General features: G+C 41.3%; 2 protein-coding genes across 3 annotated transcripts in view; both read left to right on the forward strand.

Annotated features, from left to right (window-relative positions):
• The window catches only part of LOC107551758 (zinc finger protein 40-like), a 57,863-nt gene extending 42,532 nt beyond the window's left edge, over positions 1–15,331 (forward strand). Inside the window, exons 3-4 of the mRNA XM_016233482.1 lie at positions 9,785–9,838; positions 12,534–15,331. Coding sequence (XP_016088968.1) covers positions 9,785–9,838; positions 12,534–15,331 — 2,852 coding nt within the window. The remainder of the gene's footprint in view (positions 1–9,784; positions 9,839–12,533) is intronic.
• Positions 15,332–15,353: 22 nt separating this feature from the next.
• LOC107551776 (zinc finger protein 40-like) lies at positions 15,354–26,385 on the forward strand. Of its 2 annotated transcripts, none has more exons than XM_016233501.1 (6): positions 15,354–21,128; positions 21,238–21,374; positions 21,464–21,639; positions 22,254–22,355; positions 23,150–23,697; positions 23,951–26,385. In XM_016233501.1, the coding sequence occupies exons 1-6, from the start codon at positions 15,366–15,368 to the stop codon at positions 25,100–25,102; spliced, it is 7,878 nt and encodes a 2,625-aa protein (XP_016088987.1). In that variant the 5' UTR covers positions 15,354–15,365; the 3' UTR covers positions 25,103–26,385. The 2 variants fall into 2 exon arrangements, with proteins under 2 accessions (XP_016088987.1, XP_016088988.1); XM_016233502.1 differs by having other exon boundaries at positions 23,150–23,859; positions 23,951–24,035.
• Positions 26,386–26,928: the final 543 nt, after the last annotated feature.

The raw sequence follows: 26,928 nt of genomic DNA on the forward strand, positions 1-26,928 counted from the left end.
TCACAAGCCAGTTAGATTCCCAGAAAATCTGTCGAGAATATGTCTAGGTCATATTTCACCCCAGAAATTTCAGAAATTGTATTTTGCATTAAAAAAAATTTCCCCGTGACAAACTGGCTCATTGCCCTTTCAAATTTGATTACTGTAATGTAAAAATTATGATTTATTAAAATTACATTTATTTATTAATCATTATATTTTCTATTACTGCCTTATAATAATTTGACACTTTTGTCAGAAGATTGATGCCTATTTTTATGATTCTTATATGTATAAAAATGTACAAAAACTCAGTCAGGAGCAGTGTTATTCTCATTGAGATACTATTACAGTTTTGATAATATTTTGTGTTTGTTTTAATTTTTTATTTTGTGTTTTCATTTTAGTTAAAGTTGAGTAATTTGGTTGTTTATTTGTCATGTTTATTATTATTTGGTTGTTTATTTATCATTATACATTTTTGTTCCCGTTTTCGTTTTAAGATTTTTAGTGTATTACGTTAAAGTAAATGACAATGAGAAATGCATCCTTCGAAACCAGCTGAAATAAAATAAGTTTAGGATTTTATATTTTATTTTGTTTCAGATAATAAAAAAAAAAGTTATTTTGAGTAACAAAAAACTTTTAGTTTTAGTTAACTATATAATAACCCTGGTCAGAAGAGTCAGAAATGGAGTGAGTACTGTGTCTTTACTGAATGAATACATGGCTGTGTGTGTGTGTTTGCATGTGCTGTCCGCTGTTAAGTGCCAAAGTGCAATAAGAGAAACTGATGTTATGGGAGGCGACAGGGAGCAGCTATTCTGCTGTCAGTCAGGCAGACGGCTGTAAACGGACAGCCTCACACACATACACACACACTGCTGCATTCTGTTCCAGATCACTCTGGATGCGATTTATTATCCCGACACATTGAGGAAATGAAAACTCACTTCAGAGAAGTGTCACATATTCAAACATGTCAGCTGTGGCCAAAAACAGGTTTGCCAATCTTTAATTTTTAATTCTGAAAATATACTGATTCTGTATTTAGGGTTCTGTTTCAATTGTTATTGTTATTACAAATCATTTTTCTTTTTGGGGTCTGTTTTGTTTCATGGATCTCTTATTTCTCTTGAATGCTGTTAAGAGGGTGAAAAGGTAAATGTTATTAATTTCGTAATTCTAAAGTTAAGTTGGTTTTACTTTTGTTGTGTGTGTTTGGGTGAATGTCATATTGTACAACTGATTATCCGATTTGTTTTGATTAATATAGTGAAGAAATGTATGCAATTAAAAATAACACCTAATTAAAATATAAACACTGGGATCTGAAAATATTCAATCATTTGAAAAAAAATCATTCTAAAAAAACAAAGCTTGTAACCTGTTGCTTTTCACATCTGGGTTGCGCATGTATGGTTGAAAAAAGGTGAAATATTGACTTGATGGTAAATGGGCTAATTTTTGAGTCAGGGAAGCTTTGTGTCATTGTCAGTTCACACTCGTGTTTCCCTGTTTTAAGCAGGTTCTTGAGCTTTAACTTCTACATCTGAAATGTGAAAAAGTTAATTAGCAGCCTTTTTATAGTAAATTGTCTTCTTAAATTCTCTTTCTTAGACACGGTAATTTCAGTATGCAAGTTTGCATTAATAACTTTGATGTCATATGGCGCTGTCTTATGTAAATGTGAAACAGCTTTTGCAGTATGAAACTTCTGTCAGTGTTGCTTTTTTATTTTTTGGCTTTTGGTTAAATCATGAAATATTTTCAGTCGAATTAGAAAACTACCACACTATAATAATTGAAATTCATTCAATCCATTTTAATATTTCAAATTTTCAGATATGCTTGTTGGTAATGTTTGAATTCAGCAAATGGATTGTATTATAGAGTGGCCAATACTGTTTTTGACAATTTTGTGTTTTTTTCCCCATTTCATTTCTTGAAGTTCATTGTTGTTTGTCTACTCTTTACTTTAATACAGTGCTCTGGCTGGAAGCTGTGGTGTCAGACTGTAATGCACTGGGTTTGTTTCATTTCCTCTTTATGTGAGGTAAAAACAGGAGCATGCTATTTTGCGCAAAGGCTCATATTCGACCGCCGAACCTTCCCGTTTCCAGTGGCGTGATGTCTTTAGCAAGAACAGCCGTGAACATTGCAGCATCAGTATGAGACATGCAGCACATTTTTGTTTATCCTCATTCGCTCTTGAGCGAATCCACAGTGCAACAGAGCAAGTTTAATCATTAGAGCGTGTGTGTGTGTAAAGATGCGCAATGCGTAAAAGTGACTCCCACTTCCGAGTGCAGGTGAACAGCGACGGGAAACACATCTACCATGCGGATTCTCTGTGTTAGTCTGTTTAGCATTAGTGTTCATTAATTATTTAACACAACAAGTGGTAGTCTCAGGTAGATCAGCCATTAAAGCTGTGAATGAGGTGTGTGTGTGTGTGTGTGTGAGAGAGAGAGAGAGACAGACAGCGCAGATGAATCACCCACCCAGCTGGATCCAGCGGGAACCTTCATTGAGAGAGGTAGGGTAATTTATGAAGGGAGTTGGTGTGAAAAATCTCAGCATGAACCACAGGAGCAACTTGACTGACCTTTTAACAAAATAGAGATGTATCCATTATTAACCATCCAGAACACACTAGCCAACCGCATAGCACCACCCTGACAACCACCTAGAACACCCTAGATATAAAAGCACCCTGACAACAATCCAGAACACCTGAGCAACTGCATAGTAACACCCTGAAAACCATGTACAACAACCTAGTTATCACGTAGCAACACCCTGACAACCTTCCAGAGCACCCCAGCAATTGCATAGCAACACCCTGACAACCATCTCAAACACCATAGATATAAAATTACCGACAACAATCCAGAACAACCTAGCATCACATAGCAACTCCATGACAACCATCCTGAACACCATAGCAACACCCTGACAATCATCCAGAACAACCTTGATATAAATCACCCTGACAACAATCTGAAACACCTGAGCAACCGTATAGCAATACCCTGACAACCATCCCAAACACCCTCATCACAGTTACTCCATGACAACCACCCTGAACACGATATCAACTGCATAGCAACACCCTGACAACCATCTAGAAAAGCCTAGCAATGCCCTGACAACCATCCCAAACACCCTAGATATAACATCACCCTGACAACAATCCAGAACACCTGAGCAACCGCATAGCAACGCCCTGACAACCATCCAGAACAACCTAGATGTAACACCACCCTGACAACCTTCCAGAACCCCTTAACAACCGCATAGCAACGCCCTGACAACCATCCTGAACCACCAAGCAATCACGTAGCAATGCCCTGACAACCTTCCAGATCACACCAGCAACTGCATAGCAACACCACGACAACCATCTAGCCATCAATAACACCCTCACAACTGCATAGCAACCACATAGGAGCACCCTAAATACTTTTCCCATAACCAAGAAAGAAAATGTAAAGAATATAATAAATGTAGTTGAATATGATGCGCTCAGTCGTCTCACGCTCTCTCTGAATGTTTGCATTATGGGATATAAATATAATTGTAGTCTAGGAGGTGTATGTTTGTACTGAAGATCTGCACTGGATCAATTTTTCACCAGCGTGCCCACGCAGACTTCACTATCAGCTCCGTTTACTGCTGCATCCACCCACCACTTCCTGCGGGGGCAGTCTCGCCGCACACGTATCTGTGTGTGTGTTTGAGAGGAGCTGATAACAAATGGTACTGATTTGTAAGCATTCTCGGTGGGTAAGACGTGTGATTCGATGCACACAGAGATGTTAGTGCACAGGATATAATTGACAGAAAATTGCGTTTGCAGTAATGCACTTATAATTGAAATCCATGTACATTGCACTAAAATAAACTTTAAAATTCACTTAAATATTACATGTTAAATGATATATATATATATATATATATATTAATTATGTGATGCAAAGCTGAATTTTCAGCATCATTACTCCGGTCTTCAATGTCACATGATCCTTCAGAAATCATTCTATGATGATGATTTTCTGCTCAAGAAACATTTATTATCAGTGTTATAACAATTGCTGGTAATTTCTGTGGAATCCGTGATATACATTTTTTTGTCAGGATTCTTTGATGAATAAAAAGTTCTAAAGAACAGCATTTATTAATCTTTATTTATATAACAGCATTTATATAATCTTTTGTAACATTATAAATGTCTTTGCTGATCAATTTTCTGTGGTAAACTCAACATCTATTCAGCCTTTTCCAGCTCCACCACTTGTGAATCTTTATTGATTTATAATGTTATTTTTTTGTATTTATTGAGGAAAATGTAGGAAGCTCAAGTACGGCTCTGCATTCAAAAGTGTTTCTATTCACATCGCTCTCATTCTTTGTGATTTCAGCCATCTCTTTATTGTCATGCATTATTAAGAGCGGCCGCGGGCTCACAGTAGTGCGCCTTATCAGTAATGCGCCGTTCTTCGCCGCTGACTCTAGAAACATCTAACACAAACTCTCCAGACGTTCCTAAAAGTGCTGCTGTTCTCAGACAACAAGCACCTAGAAAGACAGATCCTGAAGGGGGTTATTGGAGCCTCCTCAGAACACTTCCGGTTTTCAGGATCTTTGCTTGTGTCGTTTGAGGATTTTGTGTAGATGAAACTATTCGGAGCACTGCAGAACCTGATGTTGTATGTCTTGCGTTTATGCTCATCTTATCTCGACTCTCAACAGGGGAGTCAGGGAATTAGAGAAGGAGAGATTACTCATTTCAGGAGAAAGATAAGAGAAAGTTTGAACAGCAAGTGATGGTGCAGCTAATGAAGACAGAGTGTTGTGTAATGCAGTCTGAGATGCTGTAGTCCTGCAGTGAAGTGTGTGTGTGTATATTTGTTTGTGTTGGGGTGTGTGTGTGTGTGGGCTCTGACAGTAATGAGGAGGGGAAGGTTACTGACTCTACTTCTGGTAAACAGCTCCCTTGTTTGTCTCCTGCGTGCTGATTGGTAGCTTCAGGCTCATCCGAGCTTCCTGTAAGGAAACTTTGGGAACCCTGTGAACTCTTGAAGATGGTCTTTTCTGTAGCAGAGGATGGTCTATACACCATTTTCCACTGTATGAACAGTGTTGTGTATCGTCTTCCAGGGTTCCTTGTGCTCTCTGGTCATTGGGCTGCAACTAAACTTTGCATTGTTTCACCTTCGGGTCGTGATTTAACAGGGTACAATTTTAAGAAATCTAATTTTCTTTAACTTTTTTTTTTTTTTTTAATATCAGAGTTTGATCTGCAGTGAAAACTTATACACAATATAGTCCAAAAATTGATTGAACATCAATGGATAGAAACTTGGCAGATCCAGTTATGTTAAAATAATACAGATGATTAAAAGAAAAAGTAAAATGTGAAAACTTTATTGAAAAAAAATAGTCTAACATTATATATTACTGTTCAACAGTTTGTGGTCCGCAAGATTTTTTAAATGTCTTTGAAAGAAGTCTTTTACACAGCAGAGCTACATTTATTTGAATAAAAATACAGTAAAAACAGTATTATAGTGAAATATTATTGCAATTTAAAATACCTGTTTTCTATTTTAAAATGTAATTTATTTTCAGCAGCAATTATTCCAGTCTTCAGTGTCATATGATCTTTCAGAAATCATTCTAATAGGCTGTTAGGGTGCTCAAGAAAAGTAAAAAAAAAAAAAAATTTTTATTACTTTCAATGTTGGAAACAGTTGTGCTGCTTAATATGAAAAATATGATCAATGTAATATATCCTTGCTGAAAAAAAAATCATTTAAAAATGTGATATGACCTTTTTAAATGTTGCAAGAAGAGGTCACTGTACATGTAATCAAAAGGCTTTCCCGAGTGCAAATTTGACATGACAAAGAACTCATAAATGTTCTAGGCGGATGTTATTTCAGTCCTGCTACAAAATTCAAGGGTTTAAATCTCAAAACTGATCCAGTGTGGTTTGTGTGGAAATCCTTGAGCAATCAACTGAGGTTTTTGGCTCCATTTCTCCCAGCAAAACAGCGTGTTATTGCTGGATTCGGGGGAATCCTGGAGTGAATTCCATGGAAGTGTGTGTGTTGAGTACTTGCATGCTCAGATATTAGTTTCTATAGAAGAAGAAGTATTTATGTGTGTGCAAAGAGGCAAGATAAAATACATGCAAAGGAAGTGCTAAGTTCACTACATTCTTGCAGATATTTCCTCCTGAACGGCATGGTTCTTTTGTTCTTTCTGTGTTTTTGTGGATGTGGTGGTGTGTTACTGCATGCATGACAGGAGACATATAGGTTGCATAAGATGCTTTAGTTATGTGATTCCCACAGATTGACATAAAACCAGAGATGTTGTCTGCATTAATCAGATCTGGGATGGAAGTACGAATGCTCTGTTGAGTGTTTGGACATTTCACTCTGATTTAGTAATCTACTGTTCCCTAAATTAGATTCCTAAGTATTAGATTGTATGCTGTTTTTTTCTCTCTTTAGTGTGTGTTTGTGTGTGTGAAAGACAGGCTGGTTTACGGGCACTCAACCTCTGTATGCCATAACAAGTCCTACGCTATCAGGCAAATTACTTTAACCTTTTGACACCTACTCTGTTATTTGTCAAAACACGTGGTGTGGAAAACTAACAGCAGTGTTACACTGCAACACTACGGCCTCTGATGATTTACATGCTTCATACTGAAGAGCAGGATGTTGTAAACTGAACTGAGTCTGTTTTGTCACTGTAGATTAGATAAAATGATATATATGTAATTTTATATATATAAAATAACCTGTGCATTCTGTTTATTACATATTTATAGCCTATTTATATTTAAAAAATTAGTATTAAACAAAAGGTTTCTATCTCTTTCTTTCTTTTTTATGCACATGTGTTTTTAATTTAAATTCAATTCAAATTTTGTATTGCAGTAGTGGATTTTGACAGCTCTTGCCATTTCTGTTGCATTATGCATCAGAAGGCCAATGAACCGTCTGAGGCTGAGACTATTTTCTAATGACCCTCCTCTTTAGGACAGGTACACGCAGTCCAGCTCCCATTTAAATTTGTTTATGTGAATAAGCGCTACCCACTCTTGTACTGATATTTATACCCACATGCTGCTCGTGCTGCCACGGCCATTAAAACCAGAGCTCTGATCACATTAAATTTCCATTAGCCTCTGAGTCGTTAGCGCACATATGCTAACATTTAATGAAGTCTCCCGGACCAATCGAGATGACCAATGCGTGTTCCTTCGAGGAAGAAATCAGTTTCAGAATTCCTTGTTGTCATGGCAGCATTAACCAGGGGAAATTTCAGCCTCTTTTAGTGTCCTCATTTGCCACCCCTGTGCAGCATCTCTGTTTTCCAACTCTCCTCGCTAAGTGTTCCACTGAATCAGAGGTTTGGATTTGGAGTGGTCGCTAGTTTGGAAGGAAAATCTTGTGTGTTGGGGGAAAGAAGACGTGTTGGAGAGAATGATGGATGAAGAGAACAAGATGTGGAGAAGAACTGAACTGGACCAACTGCTGCCCATCTACTGCCATTCAATAGTAGTTGGTCGTCATTTCATTTGATTGGGAGCAATTGGTCTACAGTCCAGGAAGTTCCTCACAAAACACTACAGTAGAGCCCCCACATTTACAGATCTGCTATGATTTGAGAACACTATCAGAGTTGAAAAGAGGAAGGGAAAATCTCTAGAGGAGATTCTTTGCATTGGGTTCATGACTAGCAAATTTCGGAAGTGTTTCTGTTCTTCTTTCACTCTTAATTTTGTCATGAGCTTTCTTTCCTGTCAGGTCATCAGACTGCAATGTGTTTGACATTATTTTCATTGCTTGGTATCAATTTTGGTATTGTGTTGAGTAGCCTCGCCCACAGTGGAATCTCATTGGTCAAAAATCTCACTCCACTTTGCTTTATATTAAAAACCAACTGTTCTTATTGGCTGTTATTGTGATGTGTCATGCAGCATTTGCTTTTTTAGTGTAAACAGACAAATTTCTTGTCACTGGAAGGTTTTCCTGGTTTGAACATAGTGTTAATCACATGTAGAAGTTGAAACCAAGCGTAATTATCTTTGGTAATGATTTTCCTACCGTATGCAAAGAAGCTCAATAATGCTCTTGTGTTTGAAGCCACTTTGCATTCACTTAGTCCACATTTAAGGAAGCGACACCCTCAACCACTCTCTTTTGCTTCATCCAGAATATTTTGATTTCTGATTCACAGACTTTGAGTTCTTCCATCTCTGGTGGAGTTCTCGAACATAATTTCGGAAATCTGGGATAGGGTTAACGGAGGAGATTCTCTTGGTGGTTCATTGAGTAACATTGTTATCTGATCCCTCATATACTGGCATCCATATGATCCATTGATTGCTCCAAAAGATTGAGGGTAGGACCGGTAAATCTGGACGTGTGGTTAGACCAAGCAGTTCAAGCCCTTAAACAGCTGTGGTGACTCAGCATCCAGAAATCCCCCAGATGATGGTGCAGAATGTGATTCTGTTATAATTGGTGATGAATGAGATGCAGTGATGCTTGAGGCAGTTAAGTAGTAAGCAAACAAGCAAGGAGTGATGTGATGCAATGGAAGAGACTAGAGTGGCAATGAGGGTTTGAGGGTTTAGATGAGCCCTCCAGAGATATGGAGGAAGTTCAGGCTCTCACGGACACACCAGTCATGCTGACCTTGGAAATTCAGAGTTGTTTTTGCATGTTTACATACAGTAACCGTTAACTGTTGTGCATTGCATGGACAAAAGTAAATTTGTTTTCACCAGGGCTTGTGTGGTGAGTGATACTGGATGTGAGTTAAAGGGAAAGATTTGCTAAGATTGGGTTATGTATATAAATATATTGGGTTATATAACAAATTGAGTTTGCTGAGAGAGAGAGAGGGGTGGGGTAGTTAATCAAGGGTGTGCCTTCAGGCCACTCATCGTGACAAAACATGCCGTGACCTCGGTCACTGGGCACCCCCTCGCCACTCCACCCTGTTTTGCTTGCAGTGAAGAGAGTCTTTCCCGTTACAGTGTCTGGGAGTCTCTTAGTGGCCATGGCATTTTTCCCAACAGCAAGCGAGGATTTTTTCCGAAACCGCTTTGGTTCTTGCTTCACAGTGAGGCGTTGTTTTCAAAGCAAACTAGTGTTTGCTCATGCCTTGTAATGGGGTTTTGTGGTTGAAACACACCACACCAATCTCTTCTGCTTTTCAATGCTTTTTTGTATTTGGGTATGCAGTGGGTGGGTGTGTATGTGTGTGTGACTTAAGGTAGTGAAAGGAGATGATTGCTTCTCATTCCCCACATCTTAGAGCACATGTACATGCATACAGTAGATACAAACACACACACTCCTGGCTGCTCTTATATAATAATCAGTAATTGCATTCTAATATTGGATATATTCTTAGTGTGCATATCCCTCCCACACATACAGAGCAGATTATATGAAATTTGAAATGTCTGCTGTACATGTGAAATATGGGGAAGAACGGTCAAGTGTCTTTTGCAGGCCATTACTGTAATTATATTATATTATGTTACTGTTTTGCTGTTGTAAAATTAAGCCTTGAAATATTGGTAGATAAGGTAACCAATATTTCTATTATTGATAAAACGGTGTACTGTATATATTAAAAGACAAATTTATTCTTCCATGTTTGACACATTTTGATGATCTGTTTTAAAAGCTGTATTTTGAAATGCCACATCATTGTGCCATTATTATTCACTATTGGGTTTGGCTAAAATGAAACTCTTTATTTTCAGATAAAATAGAGGAGGCACAGAAGGAGCTCAAAGACCCCAAAGTTGCGCACAAAGGTATGATTCATCATATAAAACAACATCCCTTTCAAATGCAACATCAACAGGAAGCTTCTCTCTCCCCCTCCTTAATATCAGAGATGTACGAGCTCATCTGTGGGTTTAAAAGGGAATAGCTGGGTTTCTTTGTGCGGCAGTTGAATTGCTCTGTTCATTACAGCAATCACTTTCCAAGGCAGAAGCTTGTCTGTGTTGAATCCAGGGAATCCAGAAATTCCGGAATATTGTTTCAAACATACCTTAATTCAGCTTTCCAAAGCAAACACCATTTGCTTGTACTGGATTGCATCTGTGACCAGGTTCTCTGGTCTGCCAGCGTGCTGCTTTCGAAGGTGTACTGGATGTTCTGGGGGTTTCCAGAAGTTCCTGGACCTCTGTTGGTCACTGCATTTAGCTCTGCTGCACTTGCACTCTGTGAATGAACCTGCCACACTGTACATCCTTAGCTTGATCAAAAAATGCAGGAGCAGCTATTTAAAAGCCACGTTTCACCAGCATGCATGGAAAAACCGCATAGATGTTGCATAATAGGCTGGAATGGGAATGTGTTATTGATTATGTAAAAGCAAAAATGAAAAACTCTGAAGTGAATAAGCTGTTACAGTCTTTGTTTATATGAGAACATGGCACTCTGAAGCAGCACCTTGCACAATGTAAATAAATGTAATCCTTTGTTACCATAATACAATAATATGGCCATACTTACAGTATCTACAGTGGTAGCATGAAGGATTCATTTTGCATGTGTTCAGTTTACTCTGGCCCTATTTTTCTTAGTGGTCATGTTTACAGGTTACATCAGAATGCAACTGGTTTAAGAATGAGTAAACCACTTCTCAAAATACAGCAGGCAGTGATGTCACCAGTCATCTCCACGTTAATCCTGAATCCGTTAAAGGCAGTTAATTAGCTCAGAGCTCATGGATGTCCTCACATCCTCTTTCTACATTCTCTAGAAACATGTAAGGAAGTTTTTCTGTTGATCACTCACTTACTAAGGTTACAAACAAAATAAAGTTAGATTGAAGTATTGGTGAACTCCTAACAGGCCTTTTGAATTTCTGGGGAATTCCTGAGGCATCCAGGAAATTATGACTTTGTAGTTCTAACACCTAACCACTTCTCTCCACCAACCATGCCAAGCAACGTAAAGAAAGGAAACCCTAATAAGTGCAGGGTTGCCACAGATGTTCAGGCTTGGTTACGTGTTTTGTAACTACTTGGCATCAGGCACACAAAGAGTCTTCAGTATAACTTTAAGACCACAGGGAGTCCAAACACAGCAAATGCGGTAAACTCTGCCTATGAGCAATTGTGGACAATATTCAGTTGTGTATGCGCTTCGCCATGTTTCCTTTTCCAAATTAAGAGTGATTTGTTTTCTGCCAGATGTTGACTTAGGTGCTCAGGTCTTACTGGCCAGAGTATCTGGATCATGTTCAATCCAGGGACAGATTTAATTAATTCACACAAGCTTTTTCATCCACATAAACACCTACATGCAACTTATTTCGTATTGTCTTTCTCTGCCAATTGACTGAGAGAGAATAGAAATAATAGAACAAGGTAAGGCTCATCCTCACTAACACAATTGCAGTATTGAATGAGATGTAGGAGAGCAAGTTAGGGAGGGTTTGGAGAGGGAGAGCGAGAGAGGGATGGTGACAGAGGGTTGAGAAACGGAGAGTGGGTTTTGTACATAATGATGCGTGGGCCTCAGTAGCAGCTCAGGAGATCTTCTAGATTCCAAAACAGTCTTGTCTATGTGCTAGCTGTCAGAGGCACTGGTGCAGCTAATAGAGAACTGGGTTTGCTAAGAAAAGGATTATTTTATTTTATTGTAAATTGTAGTGCTTCGTCCACCTTATAATTCATCAAAACTCGTTGCTTGGGTATGTTTTGGTTTGTCTGATATTAGCAAGATTTTTGCTGTTGTTGACTTGTCTGTATATCTTTTTTGGGTAATTTGTGCTGTTAAACAGAGTTTATCTTGATGTTTAGGTGTTGTAGAAAGTGCAGTCTATGGTTTGATTTTGTTTTGCTTACGAACTTTGCATGATGAAAGGTATTCAGCTAGACGAGGAGGAAATGAAAGCAGAAAATAACAGACATGTTTGTTTTGAAGATTGTTAGGAAAATGCATGGGCAATTTGTGTGTTGAAAGATGACATAAATGTTGACTACAAGCTGTATTCGAGCACACTAACAGATTTGTCTATGACTTTGGCTTTTTCTGTGACTTTGTCTAAGATATACATTCTATGTTATTGTGCACTACACTGAATTGCACTGTCAAAAATAAAACATCATATAATTATTGTAATACGTCAATAATTAATTGCTCAGATGCCAGTTGTTTCAGTTAACAATCTTGTTATAATAAAAATTCTAAGGATAATGTAATCAAAGGACATGGTTTATTTTAATTTTGAGAAATTTTAAAGTTATTTGAAAATGTGTATTATTTAACCTTTACAAATCTCTTTGATGAATTGTGTAACCCTATTGATTTTCTTCTTTGTTTAAGGATTTTTTTTTTAAAGTAACCTTGTAGTTGTTCATAAAAATTTATGTATTTAAATAATTTTTTATTTAATATTTAATTTTAAAAAATCACAAAAGGTATTGGGCATAATAATGAATGTTTTATTTTTTGGGGGGGAATTTTTCATTACAATTATTTTTCCTACAGACATAAATCAAAGTACTGGCAGAAACTCTGAAAGCATCAAAGGACTGAAGAGGAAAAAAGTTGTGGCACAAAACCAGCTAAAGAAAATACCCAAATCTCCCGTCAAAAAGCAATCACAGACCAAGAAATCAGTTTCTCCAAGCATATCTTCTTCATCCAAGGAAGCCACACCCCCCTCCTCTTCTTTTTCAAGCAGTCCATCGCATGGATTGCCTGAACCTCAAGATACTGAAGATGCACCACATGATGCATCTGGATCTAGAGCAGTAAAAGTGGAGCACAAGGAGTTATTAACCTTAGAGCCACAGGCTCTCAGCCACAAAAGTGCTGCAGAGGTACCTTCTGCCGCAAGGCCTGTGCAGGCAGAAATCTGGTGTGGCAACGGCAGCAACAAAAACGCATCTCCGTCTCACACAAGTGCTCCCCTTGAGGTACTGCTTAAGGCTATGGAGCCAGATTTCAATACACTGACAGAAAGGAAGAACAGCAGTCCAATAAGGCATCTTGGAAAATCAGTTTCCATTCCTGTCACTTATTCAGACTATGCTATGACTATGCCTGCTGTAAATTTCAATATCCAGTCACAACCCTCATTTGTGCCACCATTCAACACAGCCAAACAGTTCTACAGTAGTGTGGCATCTACAGGGCAACACACAACACAGCAGTATGTGAACATGTCAGGAAATCGTCAGCAGGACAAACCAGGATTCCAGAAAAGTCCTTCACTTACCTTGACACACGCACCTGTTCCATCTGGATCAGGCGGCTTCCCTCAGAGCCAGCCCCCCGTTGTTCAAACATGCCAGTCTTTGTCAGCCACAGTACCAAACTCAATTCAAGTCCCTGTCACACCAGGTTTCAACCCTGTTCAGATGACAGCTGTGGTCAACTTCGGTGCAAGCCAAGTATCTGATATCTCTGCAAAAGATCAAAAACCAAAAAAGCAAGGAAAATATGTCTGTGAATACTGTAAAAGAGCTTGTGCCAAGCCAAGTGTGCTTCTAAAACACATACGGTCCCACACAGGAGAGAGACCTTACCCATGTGTGACATGTGGTTTTTCATTTAAGACAAAGAGCAACTTATACAAGCATAAGAAGTCTCATGCGCATGCTATCAAACTGGGTCTGGTAAAAGACTCCGGAAGTGGATCCCTATCTCAAGAGTCGGACAAAGGCCTGGCCACACATTCTGATGTGGAGGAAAGCGGGGACAGTGATGAGGAAGGTAGTGCAGCGGACTTAGACCCGGATTCTTCACAAAGCAGCCTGACGGCATTGTCTGAGAGCAGTCTGCAGAGTGCAGGTATGGTACCAGGAAGCCAAGGAGAATCAGAGCCTTCGCTGGTGTTTGAAACTCTGAAACCACTGGTTGCTCAGAAAGGATGTGAGCCAAAGGTCACTGCTGCTCTCCCTAAAGTGGTTGTCCACCCTGTAAATGTTTCGCCTTTGCGTGCAGACAGCCCAAGAGTTACAGATTTGGCACCTGAACATGCCACAGCCCAGAGGCAAAGGGATTTCCAGACAGCAAACATACGGTCCAATGTAATGGTTCTGTCCTCACTGAAAGAAGTGGATTGCACAAGTCCTCTACAAGATTCAGTTAGTGAAGATGAAGATCAGCATTGTAAATCACCACTAGGAGGCAGCCATGCCCAGCTACAAAGGCAACAAGCAACTGATTACTCTCAACAGTCACAAGGCAAGTGTCTGCTAAGTCCTCGGAGTCTTGGAAGCACGGACTCTGGCTACTTTTCACGTTCTGAGAGTGCAGATCAAGCTATGAGTCCCCCAAGTCCTTTTGTTAAGATAACTCCACCAGCAGAAAATGACATTACAAAAGCCCTACAAGTTCCCCCTTCCTCAGTTGTGGCAACTGTCATGCATGTAGCACCTGTCGAAAGGCCTCGAGTTTCTTCAGGACAAATGCGTCCTCCATTAGAAACCAAAGCTCTATCTCTTGAGGAGCGTATCTCAAAGCTGATCTCAGACAATGAGGCTGTTGTGGATGACAAACAACTAGACAGTGTCAAACCCAGACGGACTTCCCTTTCCCGAAGGGGTAGCATTGACTCCCCTAAATCCTACATATTTAAAGACTCTTTTCAATTTGATTTAAAACCACCAGTAAGAAGATCTAGTTCCAACTCAGACATACCGAAATCTCCATTCACTCCGACAGACAAATCCAAGCCAGTATTCCTTCTTTCTGTACCACCTCAGTATCCAGCTATGGACTGTTTACCAATTACAAGAAGCAATTCGATGCCTACAACACCTGGTCAGTCAGCTCTCTTCCCCAATGTAACACCTCAGCCTCACCCACTTAGGATCTGTCATTCATTTGATGACAAGATTAGTTCACTAAATGATGATGTGTTCTCTTCAGCTCCCTCTACTCCCAATCCTGCTGTACATCCTCGTACACTAGTGAGACAGGTAGCAGTTGAGGATTTGTCCACAAATGATGGTCACGTTCTTATCTCTGTTCATTCCATGGATGAGAGCCATCATGGACCAAGTATTACACATGAACTACGAAGTAAGTCTTTTGAGCATGCAACAGAAAGAAACCGAAAACCCCAGCAAAACAAAGGGACAATGTACGAATGTGAGACTTGTCGCAACCGTTACAGAAAACTGGAAAATTTTGAAAATCACAAGAAGTTTTATTGTTCTGAACTGCATGGTCCAAAAAACAAGCCTATGCATGCCAGAGACATTGAGACAGAAGTTTTCAGACGTGGAATTCAGCAGCCCCTTTTAAACAGAAATGCTGTAATTACCGATATTTAATTTTAAAAAATCACAAAAGGTATTGGGCATAATAATGAATGTTTTATTTTTTGGGGGGGAATTTTTCATTACAATTATTTTTCCTACAGACATAAATCAAAGTACTGGCAGAAACTCTGAAAGCATCAAAGGACTGAAGAGGAAAAAAGTTGTGGCACAAAACCAGCTAAAGAAAATACCCAAATCTCCCGTCAAAAAGCAATCACAGACCAAGAAATCAGTTTCTCCAAGCATATCTTCTTCATCCAAGGAAGCCACACCCCCCTCCTCTTCTTTTTCAAGCAGTCCATCGCATGGATTGCCTGAACCTCAAGATACTGAAGATGCACCACATGATGCATCTGGATCTAGAGCAGTAAAAGTGGAGCACAAGGAGTTATTAACCTTAGAGCCACAGGCTCTCAGCCACAAAAGTGCTGCAGAGGTACCTTCTGCCGCAAGGCCTGTGCAGGCAGAAATCTGGTGTGGCAACGGCAGCAACAAAAACGCATCTCCGTCTCACACAAGTGCTCCCCTTGAGGTACTGCTTAAGGCTATGGAGCCAGATTTCAATACACTGACAGAAAGGAAGAACAGCAGTCCAATAAGGCATCTTGGAAAATCAGTTTCCATTCCTGTCACTTATTCAGACTATGCTATGACTATGCCTGCTGTAAATTTCAATATCCAGTCACAACCCTCATTTGTGCCACCATTCAACACAGCCAAACAGTTCTACAGTAGTGTGGCATCTACAGGGCAACACACAACACAGCAGTATGTGAACATGTCAGGAAATCGTCAGCAGGACAAACCAGGATTCCAGAAAAGTCCTTCACTTACCTTGACACACGCACCTGTTCCATCTGGATCAGGCGGCTTCCCTCAGAGCCAGCCCCCCGTTGTTCAAACATGCCAGTCTTTGTCAGCCACAGTACCAAACTCAATTCAAGTCCCTGTCACACCAGGTTTCAACCCTGTTCAGATGACAGCTGTGGTCAACTTCGGTGCAAGCCAAGTATCTGATATCTCTGCAAAAGATCAAAAACCAAAAAAGCAAGGAAAATATGTCTGTGAATACTGTAAAAGAGCTTGTGCCAAGCCAAGTGTGCTTCTAAAACACATACGGTCCCACACAGGAGAGAGACCTTACCCATGTGTGACATGTGGTTTTTCATTTAAGACAAAGAGCAACTTATACAAGCATAAGAAGTCTCATGCGCATGCTATCAAACTGGGTCTGGTAAAAGACTCCGGAAGTGGATCCCTATCTCAAGAGTCGGACAAAGGCCTGGCCACACATTCTGATGTGGAGGAAAGCGGGGACAGTGATGAGGAAGGTAGTGCAGCGGACTTAGACCCGGATTCTTCACAAAGCAGCCTGACGGCATTGTCTGAGAGCAGTCTGCAGAGTGCAGGTATGGTACCAGGAAGCCAAGGAGAATCAGAGCCTTCGCTGGTGTTTGAAACTCTGAAACCACTGGTTGCTCAGAAAGGATGTGAGCCAAAGGTCACTGCTGCTCTCCCTAAAGTGGTTGTCCACCCTGTAAATGTTTCGCCTTTGCGTGCAGACAGCCCAAGAGTTACAGATTTGGCACCTGAACATGCCACAGCCCAGAGGCAAAGGGATTTCCAGACAGCAAACATACGGTCCAATGTAATGGTTCTGTCCTCACTGAAAGAAGTGGATTGCACAAGTCCTCTACAAGATTCAGTTAGTGAAGATGAAGATCAGCATTGTAAATCACCACTAGGAGGCAGCCATGCCCAGCTACAAAGGCAACAAGCAACTGATTACTCACAACAACCACAAGGCAAGTGTCTGCTTAGTCCTCGGAGTCTTGGAAGCACTGACTCTGGCTACTTTTCACGTTCTGAGAGTGCAGATCAAGCTATGAGTCCCCCAAGTCCTTTTGTTAAGATAACTCCACCAGCAGAAACTGACATTACAAAAGCCCCACAAATTCCCCCTTCCCCTGTTGTGGCAACTGTCATGCAAGTAGCACCTGTTGAGAAGCCTCGAGTTCCTTCAGGACAAATGCATCCTCCATTAGAAACCAAAGCTCTATCTCTTGAGGAGCGTATTTCAAAGCTGATCTCAGACAATGAGGCTGTTGTGGATGACAAACAACTAGACAGTGTCAAACCCAGGAGGACTTCCCTTTCCCGAAGGGGTAGCATTGACTCCCCTAAATCCTACATATTTAAAGACTCTTTTCAATTTGATCTAAAACCACCAGTAAGAAGATCTAGTTCCAACTCGGACATACCAAAATCTCCATTCACTCCGACAGACAAATCCAAGCCAGTATTTCTTCTTTCTGTACCACCTCAGTATCCAGCTATGGACTGTTTACCAATTACAAGAAGCAATTCGATGCCTACAACACCTGGTCAGTCAGCTCTATTCCCCAATGTAACACCTCAGCCTCACCCACTAAGGATCTGTCATTCATTTGATGACAAGATTAGTTCACTAAATGATGATGTGTTCTCTTCTGCTCCCTCTACTCCCAATCCTGCTGTACATCCTCGTACACTAGTGAGACAGATAGCAGTTGAGGATTTGTCCACAAATGATGGTCATGTTCTTATCTCTGTTCATTCCATGGATGAGAGCCATCATGGACCAAGTATTACACACGAACTGCGAAGTAAGTCTTTTGAGCATGCAACAGAAAGAAACCGAAAACCCCAGCAAAACAAAGGGACAATGTACGAATGTGAGACTTGTCGTAACCGTTACAGAAAATTGGAAAATTTTGAAAATCACAAGAAGTTTTATTGTTCTGAACTGCATGGTCCAAAAATCAAGCCTATGCATGCCAGAGAGATTGAGACAGAAGTTTTCGGACGTGGAATTCAGCAGCCCCTTTTAAACAGAAATGCTGTAATTACCGGCATTGTAGAGCAACCACTCATGGTAAGAAAAAGAAGGAAAATTAAAAGTGTTGGAGATGATGATGACCAGTCTCCAACTGAGACCACTCCTCCATGTTCAAGAAGTTTTGACTCCTGCCAGACCTCTACAGGTTCGATAGGGCGACCTTATTCTCAACATACCCAGTCCTTAAGTAACACTGCTGTTTTAGGACAGATACAGATCATTGGCAGAGCTGCAGAATCACAGGAGTCAAGACTATCTCCAATAAGAGAGGCTCAGATCAGCACACCAAATAAAGAAAGAGGAGACCTCCAGAGACAAGGAAGTGGAACTTCAGTCATTCGACATACCAACTCTCTCAGTCGACCAAATTCTTTTGAAACATCTGAGTCCATTGACAGGTCATCTCCAGTTGATCCTGTGGAAAAGGAAGTAAAGAGCTCTGTAAAAGGTCATAAAGAGGCTGCCGTGAATTTATCTTCACAAAGTTACCATGACAGAATGTCTACACCCAAATGTGCCAGCCAAGGAATGGAATCTCATGGTAAGCAAACCTTTGCCATTGCTAGTGATGGCACACCTGTACAGCAATCACGGCTTGTGCGGCAGAACAACATTCAGGTCCCTGAAATCTTAGTAACAGAGGAACCAGACAGAGATCATGAAACTCCAGTTGTAGAATCAACAGAGAAACCTGCAGAAACATTCAACTGGCCTCAGAGGAGTGAGAGCTTGTCTAAACTGCCAACAGAAAAACTCCCCCCAAAGAAAAAGCGCATAAGACTTGCTCAAATGGAACACTCTTCTGGTGAATCTAGCTTTGAGTCAAGTCTCTCTTGTAGCCTCAGTAGAGATAGTAGCTTGTCAAGGTGCTCTAGTATTTCAGCCTCTTTTGACAGAGATGATCCACCAAGATCTGACAGCCCATCAAGGGCTGATAGTGTTGGGAAGCCACCACAAGCTCAAGGGATCCCTGTAGCAAACAACACTCTTGGAGTGCCAGGCATGATGAGACGTGCTACCTCAGAACAAATCAGCTGCACTCAGTCATCATTGGAGATTTCTTGTGACTACCGTAGCAAATCCTTTGATTGCAGCAGCATGTCACCCAGCAGGCCTTTGTCACCAATTCAGACTGCCCTGCTAAAAATGACACACTGTCCTCCAACTACCCAGGTGCCTCTCATTGAAAGAAGAAGGGGTCCTCTGGTACGTCAGATGTCCTTAAAGATTGCACCAGAACCTCAATTGCCAGTGAAACAGACTCCCCCCATCCAAAGAGTCCCCTTCACTAATGAATGCTCTGGGTCCCAACCTAGATCAGTAAATATGAACACATCTACACGTGTTCAGTCTGTTGCTCTACATTCTGGAGAGGCTCCACTACTGAAAAATGAGCAAGTGATTCAAAGCATCAACCTTGGAAGCCAAACCCAACAACTCCAGGTTCATGGTCTTCCACATCCATGGCATCAGACCTCAAGGGTTGTGGCATGGCATGTGCAACCTCTAGTCCAAATGGTGGCTGGTCAGACAGATGTTCAGAAGAGCTCTGATGAAAAAAATAACAAGAGCTTTGTACCTAAATACCAAATGAATTGCCCTGTTCTAAAAACAGGCCAGATATATTCTTTAGCAGGTGTACAAGGGACACAGATCACTTTGCCAGTGATAACTATACCAGTGGCTAATGAAATGAAAGTCTCTCTGTCAAATGATGGAATGCAAAATGTCTATGTAGCACAACCAGGTTATCAGGCTGTAATCAATAAGCCCCCAATTGTACTGCCTGCTGGTCCGCAAGTTGATACAGCGTCTCATATAACACCAATATCTACACCTGTACCACAGATTCTAATCACCCATGAGCACACCCTAGCACCTGCTACTGTGGTTTCTAAGGTTAACTTCCCTACGGTACATGTTGCGAACTGTGATTCAAAGACTGGACCAGAAATTCAAGCTCGCAGGCAACCTGGGTCTGTTGCTGTACAGATGAAAAACAACAATAGGAAATCTACTGAACAAAATCAAACCACTGAGCAAAGCATCCTGTCCCTCGGTTCACTGCATTGTACACAAAAACTGGCATCTGCAAATTTATGCCCCCAAGAGTCTACTGCCTCAAGTAAGCGTATGCTCTCTCCTGCCAACAGCCTGGACATTGCTATGGAAAAAACACAGAAACGGGCTAAAGATGAGCACGGAGCTGCATGTCTCACTGATGGTAGATCTCTAAACTACTTGAACTCAAAGATGTCAGAAATGACCAGGCAGAGGAAGTTAATGCTGGTTAGACAGGTCTGCACCACAGAGCCAGTGGATAGCCCAATTGAGACTGATGCCCCAGAACAATTACCAGAGACTTCAGAAGCTGACAAGAACACCCAGACACCAGTATCTCAGACAACAACTGAGGTCAGTGAACAGGAAATGGAGAGTAGAACACCAACCACAACACCTGCTACATGTTCTTCCTCCAGAGTTCAAAGCTATACCATGCCAGAAAATTCCACTCTGAAGCCACAAGAAAAACCTGAGGAGCAGCGTTGGTCTCCATCCAAATCTCCTCTGAGGCCTCCAACATTTCAGGGCCAGGTGAAGTTAGCTTCTTCTGTGTCTGTTGTAAACACCAGAGACAGTCATCGCCTGTCTTTCCCTAGTCTGAAAACAGCTACAACCTTCACCTGGTGTTTTCTCATGAAAAGGAAACCCCTGCACATTCAACAGGCAGACCAGAGGATTTCTGCCTACTCTGCATGGGTAGTAAACCCCAACAATCCCAATCCATTGGGGCTTCCCACAAAAATGGTCATGTCATTGTTTGACTCCAAACAGACATCCAAGAAAATACACTACACCCAAGCAAAAACAACAACTTTGAAATCTGACATCTTGACCTACTCTGGGAAACTGAAGGACATCTTGCCAAAAGTAAGCGCATTTTGAACATATAGTTTGTTATTTTACATTTTAATGCATTTGTTATGCATTGGTACATGCACGATTAACAAATTGTTCTTGGTATTTTGTATTGTTTCAGGTTTTGATTCAGCAAAGATCTGTGCCAACTGAGAATAGTGGAAAAACAAAATCAGAAACTCAACCAATTAATCAGACGGAGTCAGACAGAGATTCTTCCAAATCTGAACCCCAACGAGTGAAGATCTTTGATGGAGGGTTTGTAAATCTCATTTATTTTACCCCACTTTGCAAATATTTAACAGGACATTGTGTTCTAAAGTGTGCTATCTGTGGTATGTTTTCAGTTACAAGTCGAATGAGGAGTATGTGTATGTTAGAGGGCGTGGAAGAGGAAAATACATCTGTGAGGAATGTGGAATCCGCTGCAAGAAACCTAGCATGCTGCGGAAACACATCCGTACGCATTCGGACATCCGTCCATTTCACTGCATGCACTGCAACTTCTCTTTCAAGACCAAAGGTGGGTTTAGTCCCAAACACTGATTTAAAAGCTAAGTTATGCTTAAAGTTTGATTTCTTCCTCAAATGGTAATTATTAATTATTACAAATAATAAACAGAACTTATACAAATTGTTACAAATATTAAACAGGATAAAAAACTAATTTTTGATCCAGAATATTTTTTTAAATAAAAAAGCACCTCTGGTTCTTGTCTTCCATCATAAATCGCCAACTCATACACTTGCATAAGGACAAATCTAAACATGTTAACTTGATAGGTTTCATTTTCTAAATGAAATGTGTCAGGAACAGTTAGGCAATTTAGATCATTCTTAGGGATGATTGGATATTATTTCTGTACAAAGTGTTTTTTTCTTACCTGCTTTTTTGAAGACTGTGCCTGTTCTCTTAAAAACGCCAGTATGATTCATCACAGTTGAACTTCCCACGCGGCACTGCAGAACAGCACACAGTGTCAGACCAGCCCACGTTCCTTTAAGAACTTCTTTATCAGTTACTCACCCATTACATAGAGCTAGTGCTTGGGAACATGTCATGCTTATGTAAACCACTCCCATGCCCTGTATCCGCCTCCCACCTGAGTGACCTCTTTGTTCCCTTTAACCACACAGGGAACCTAACCAAGCACATGAAGTCCAAAGCCCACAGCAAGAAGTGCATGGAAATGGGAATTGCTGTGGGTATTATTGAGGACCAGGACACAGAAGACTCAGGTAGAAGTCTCTTATGTGCTTTTGGAAATATCAGTCTTAACCAGACCATTGAATAGGGGAGTTTATTTCACGAGGACCAATGCCTAACCAACCAACTTGAGAAAGCAAAAACTATAGTTTTGTTTACACCATTACATATTCATTTTTAACAACAGAATCAACCTGACCATTAATAGGCTATTATTAATGGCTAATAATAGCACCATCTGTTAAATGTGGATTGTCACTGGCTATGTTCTGTTGCAGTGATGATCAATGGCAATACCATGGTCTAATTAGAGATTCTAAATGCAGTCTTTTTCCTTGTTAACTCTTGGTGCATGTGGGCGGCATACACAGCATTTACTGTGAGGAAATTGCTGCATCTAATTTTAGCAGGAAAGAGAGAGAGAAGCTGTGAGCTTTCTCTGGTCTCAGTTACTGAGAGCATATTTGTTTTTCTCTCACAACAAGCTGTCAAGCACAGGCTGCATTTGTGGTCTGAGGTGTTAATGTCTTCCCTATATAATATGATGGGTATTTCTAGACCTATTATCCCTTTTTTTGCTATGCGGTAGATGTGAAAGCTGTAACTCTGGAAAGTGAAAACTGTTGAAAAACCAAACATTACTTAAAGATTCAGTTTAAATCTGTCATCTTTAGGTCACACTATTTAGGTCACACTAGGATTGTGAAAAGTCCTTGGGAGAATTTTCAAAGTAGCTCTTTTATAGATGTATCCGCTTGGATTGGCTGTGCTATATTATATGATTGTTCCTGCTCTTTTTGTTCATTAAGTTGTTTTCCCCCCAAAGGTGATCGAGGAAGAAGAGCAGGAAGTGCTGACAGACAGGACTCAGATGGTGATGACTCTGATGGCCCAGACGACGAAGATAACGACGGGGAAGAGGAAGACGAGGAGGACAGTCAGGCGGAGTCTGGCCTCTCTGCAACACCTTCTGTTTCTGCAAGCCCACAGCATCTTCCTGCTAACCAGGCTGACATGGCTCCTAGCTATCTGCTGGCGAAGATGTCCATCAGCCCGAATCGAAGCCCAGCTCCCCAAACTCAGCTTCCTCAAGCTTCAGACTCCCAGAGCTCAGACACAGAGTCTGTGGCTATGACAAGTCCAGTTTTTTTGGTCAGACAGATGTCAATTTCTGCATCCTGCTCAAGCCCTGGCCCTTGTCCCACCTCTTTCACATCAAACCCTGCCCCTGCCTCAGAATCCCACACCTCTGATACTGACTCCGTACACATGATGAGCCCAGTGTCACCTTGCAGACAGATGTCCATCGACTACCCTGACTTTGATGTTCCCCCTAGTCCCCCAGTGCCAGGCAAGGGTGGCAAGCTCGGCCAGGTGAGACCCGTGTCCTCGCAGTCATTGTCTTTCCCGTCATACATCCCTCCCTCTCTACATGTACACCTCACCCCATACCAGTACCCGACCCCATATGCATTCCAATGTCTTGAGTCTCGCATGCCTGGCACGTCAGCAAAACTGCTTTGAATGCATGAAAAGGTGAATAGAATTTTAATGTAGTCACTGTCTGCTATTGTTGTGTTGTTTGGCAGTGTTGATAAAAGTATTCATAACGTTGTTCTTTAAACAGGAAGGAGTGTCAAGCACCATATCCCAGCCTGCAAGTGAGTGCAATGCCAATGTCGACCGTGGTACTCAGACCCCTTCGGACCCTCTTCAGGGACCCTTGCACTTTCCAAATGCAATGATCCACGAGCCCAGAGTGGAAGCCACTACTCATCTCTTCAGCCACCTGCCCTTGCACTCCCAACAGCCCTCTCGTTCCCCATACAGCATGGTACCTGTGGGTGGCATCCAGCTTGTTCCCGCGGGTTTGGCTGCTTACTCCACATTTGTACCCATTCAGGCCGGGCCAGTCCAGCTAACCATCCCTGCACTCAGTGTGATCCACAGACAGACCGGAAGCCCTCTCCCAGCCCCCAACACCTCGCCCCGGCCAGAGGGTTCCCCGACCCAGCCACTGGTAGTTCAGGAACCAGTCAGCAGTGTACTGCCTTGTTTCCCTCTGGGCCAAGTGGCAGGGCTTCAGACACTAGGTGCTCCCCAAACTACCCTGCAGCCTGTGAGTTTGGAGACCTTGAGCGTGGTGGGTTTAGCCAACTCCACCCACCTGGTGCCTCAACAGAGTCTGCCATTAAATGCCACCCTTGGCGTTCAAGTGTTGGCAGCTAGCCCTGCCCCTCAGTGCAGCACTGCTTCCCCAGCACAAATCCCTGGCCTGCAAATCCTCAACATTGCCCTGCCAGCCCTTATACCATCCCTCAGTCCCCTCTCAGCTCTTAGCCCACTTCCTGCAGCCCAGGACAAGCCACATAGCCCTGAGGGTGTAGCATCTGTACCTCCACCAGCACAGGTTGCAGAATCGCCACCAGCACCTACTTCTTCAGCCAGTCCTCCAACAGCCAATTCAGGAGATGTTCCTACAAACGCAAAGCCATCCACAGAGCCAAAGCAGGTCTCTCAAAACAGCCCTAGCGCTGGATCTAAGGACACAGGGGGTGCTGAGAAGACCACAGCCATGATGGACAAACCGAAAACACAACCTCCTTTGCCCTCCTCCCCCTCATCCTCTAATGAGAGAGGCTGCGAGGTTGCACACAAGGCAACAGCAGGTGGGGCTAGTGAAGTGAAAACACACAAACTTGTCTCTAGACAACCAATAACTGATGACTACAATGAATCCTCCAGTGATGATGAGGATAGACTTGTCATAGCTACCTGAGAGTCCCAATAAAAACTCTTTCTTTTCTGCCTATGAATTTCTCTTTCTCTTTCCACCTTTCTCCTTCTTTTTTGTAAAACTTTGTCACTTTGTAAAACTGAAACACTTCAGGAGGTTTGCAAGCCTTCTCTAAAAGCACATTTTCTGACAGTCATATTGTATGTGCAATCATAAATGATGACCAATTATTTTATTTTATACCTTTTTGTCAGCACCAAACTGTTTTTCTTTTCTTTTTGTACATGTTGTATAGACAATTGTGCCTTTTGGAGTTTCTCGTTTAGAAACCTGTATATAATATCTTATAAATCTAGTAGTTACCTATTTGGAAGTTAAGTTGATATGGAAGTTAAAGAAGAATGGAGGAAATTTGTTTTATTTTTTAAATGTGTTCTTTTTGAAAAGTTTTATGTCTATCGTAAATTGATGGGGAAATTAATGTACTGATATATAAACATTTCTATGGCTTTTGGGGGGCAGTGTTCTTGTGCACAGATGTTGTGGTCAAGTATTTATTATATTCCACCTGGTGCCCATTTTGAACTCCATAAGTCCATAGGTATGAGTAAAATGGTGGCTTTACATTTGCTGTGTCTATACTATCGACGGTATCAGTAAAACCTTGTTTACAAGTGCAGAAATGCCTCTGAAGTCTCCTTTTTTAAGTGCTGCAATTAGCTATCTGATTTATATTTTTTTCCTCCTTTAATCAACCCTGTAGAAAGGGTTATTCCCGGGGCTCTCCAACAGGCTAGAATTATTCAGCAGTTCAAATCACTAACGAGGAGCTTGGAGAGGCCAGCAAACGACGTCACCAATCAGTTCCTTCACGAGGTTTTATTGACTACGACACTGTCCTTGTCTCAAGAGGCTTGTAGCAAAAGCTGTCATTATAGCCCCAGAATCGTTCAGTTGATAGTATTTCTGTTGCCTGCCGCAGCAGTCCACCAAGACTGTGACTCAATAACGCTACCTGCTGGATGGGTCGTGTTATTGCATACAGAGGAGTGCAGGCCAGGGCACATCATGCAGGAAGGTGGGGTGGGGGAGGATGTTGCTTAGTTACCCAGCCCACAGAAGAGCATGGAAACAGCTCTGAACATTCAGTCCGTCCAAACCTGATGAATTTAGCCAAAGTGAGAGTAGAACATTAAAAACTCACTAGTGAACACTAAACTGTTCTGCAATGGAAACGACATTCCTAGATTTGACCATAATGTAGATGTGTATGATTTTCAAACTTTCCACCTCATTCTAAACAAATACTTTTTCTGTCATTGGCAAATGTCTCAATGCATGTTTGCATCAGTTCTATTCTGTAGAGGGAAAAAGAGTTCCATCATTAGGACCTGTATGTACAGGTGAGGCTTAGCCTTGTCTATGAGTACGATGTCAGAATATTTGAAAAATATTAATGCAGTCATGCCACCCTTGCCTGAGGAGAGCAACACTGAAAAACAGAACTGCATATTTCCATAATTGTCCTTAATGCAGCATCCATATTCAGCTGATCTTAATAGATTGCTTTTATTGTTGTCCTAATTCTCTGTCTTAGATTCAACAAGCATGAACAGGCTACACGTGTGGAATCTTTGCGCTGTAATATTTAATACATTTTTGGAGCGGGTGGAGGGTAGACAATTGTGAGCGTAAACTGGCCTGAGTTTCCATTAACTGGGTTTTCCATTGGGCAGGGACAGAGCTAGAGGCTAAAGTTCCTAAACTGCTGCTGTATTGCTTAATATACTTCATCTGAAATGATTCATACACACCAAAATTATTCGAAATTACTGTCTGAATCTGAATCATTTACAATTACAAACTAA

The sequence above is a fragment of the Sinocyclocheilus grahami genome, unplaced genomic scaffold, assembly GCF_001515645.1.
Source record: "Sinocyclocheilus grahami isolate Dianchi unplaced genomic scaffold, SAMN03320097.WGS_v1.1 scaffold432.1, whole genome shotgun sequence".
Classification (NCBI taxonomy): Eukaryota; Metazoa; Chordata; class Actinopteri; order Cypriniformes; family Cyprinidae; genus Sinocyclocheilus; species Sinocyclocheilus grahami.

Coding starts and splice junctions, on each gene's coding strand:
- LOC107551776 (XM_016233501.1), top strand. CDS start 15,366: ATGAATGTTTTATTTTTTGGGGGGGAATTTTTCATTACAATTATTTTT. Junction 21,375..21,463: donor GTGAAGATCTTTGATGGAGG/GTTTGTAAATCT, acceptor GTATGTTTTCAG/TTACAAGTCGAATGAGGAGT. Junction 23,698..23,950: donor AGGGTGGCAAGCTCGGCCAG/GTGAGACCCGTG, acceptor TTCTTTAAACAG/GAAGGAGTGTCAAGCACCAT.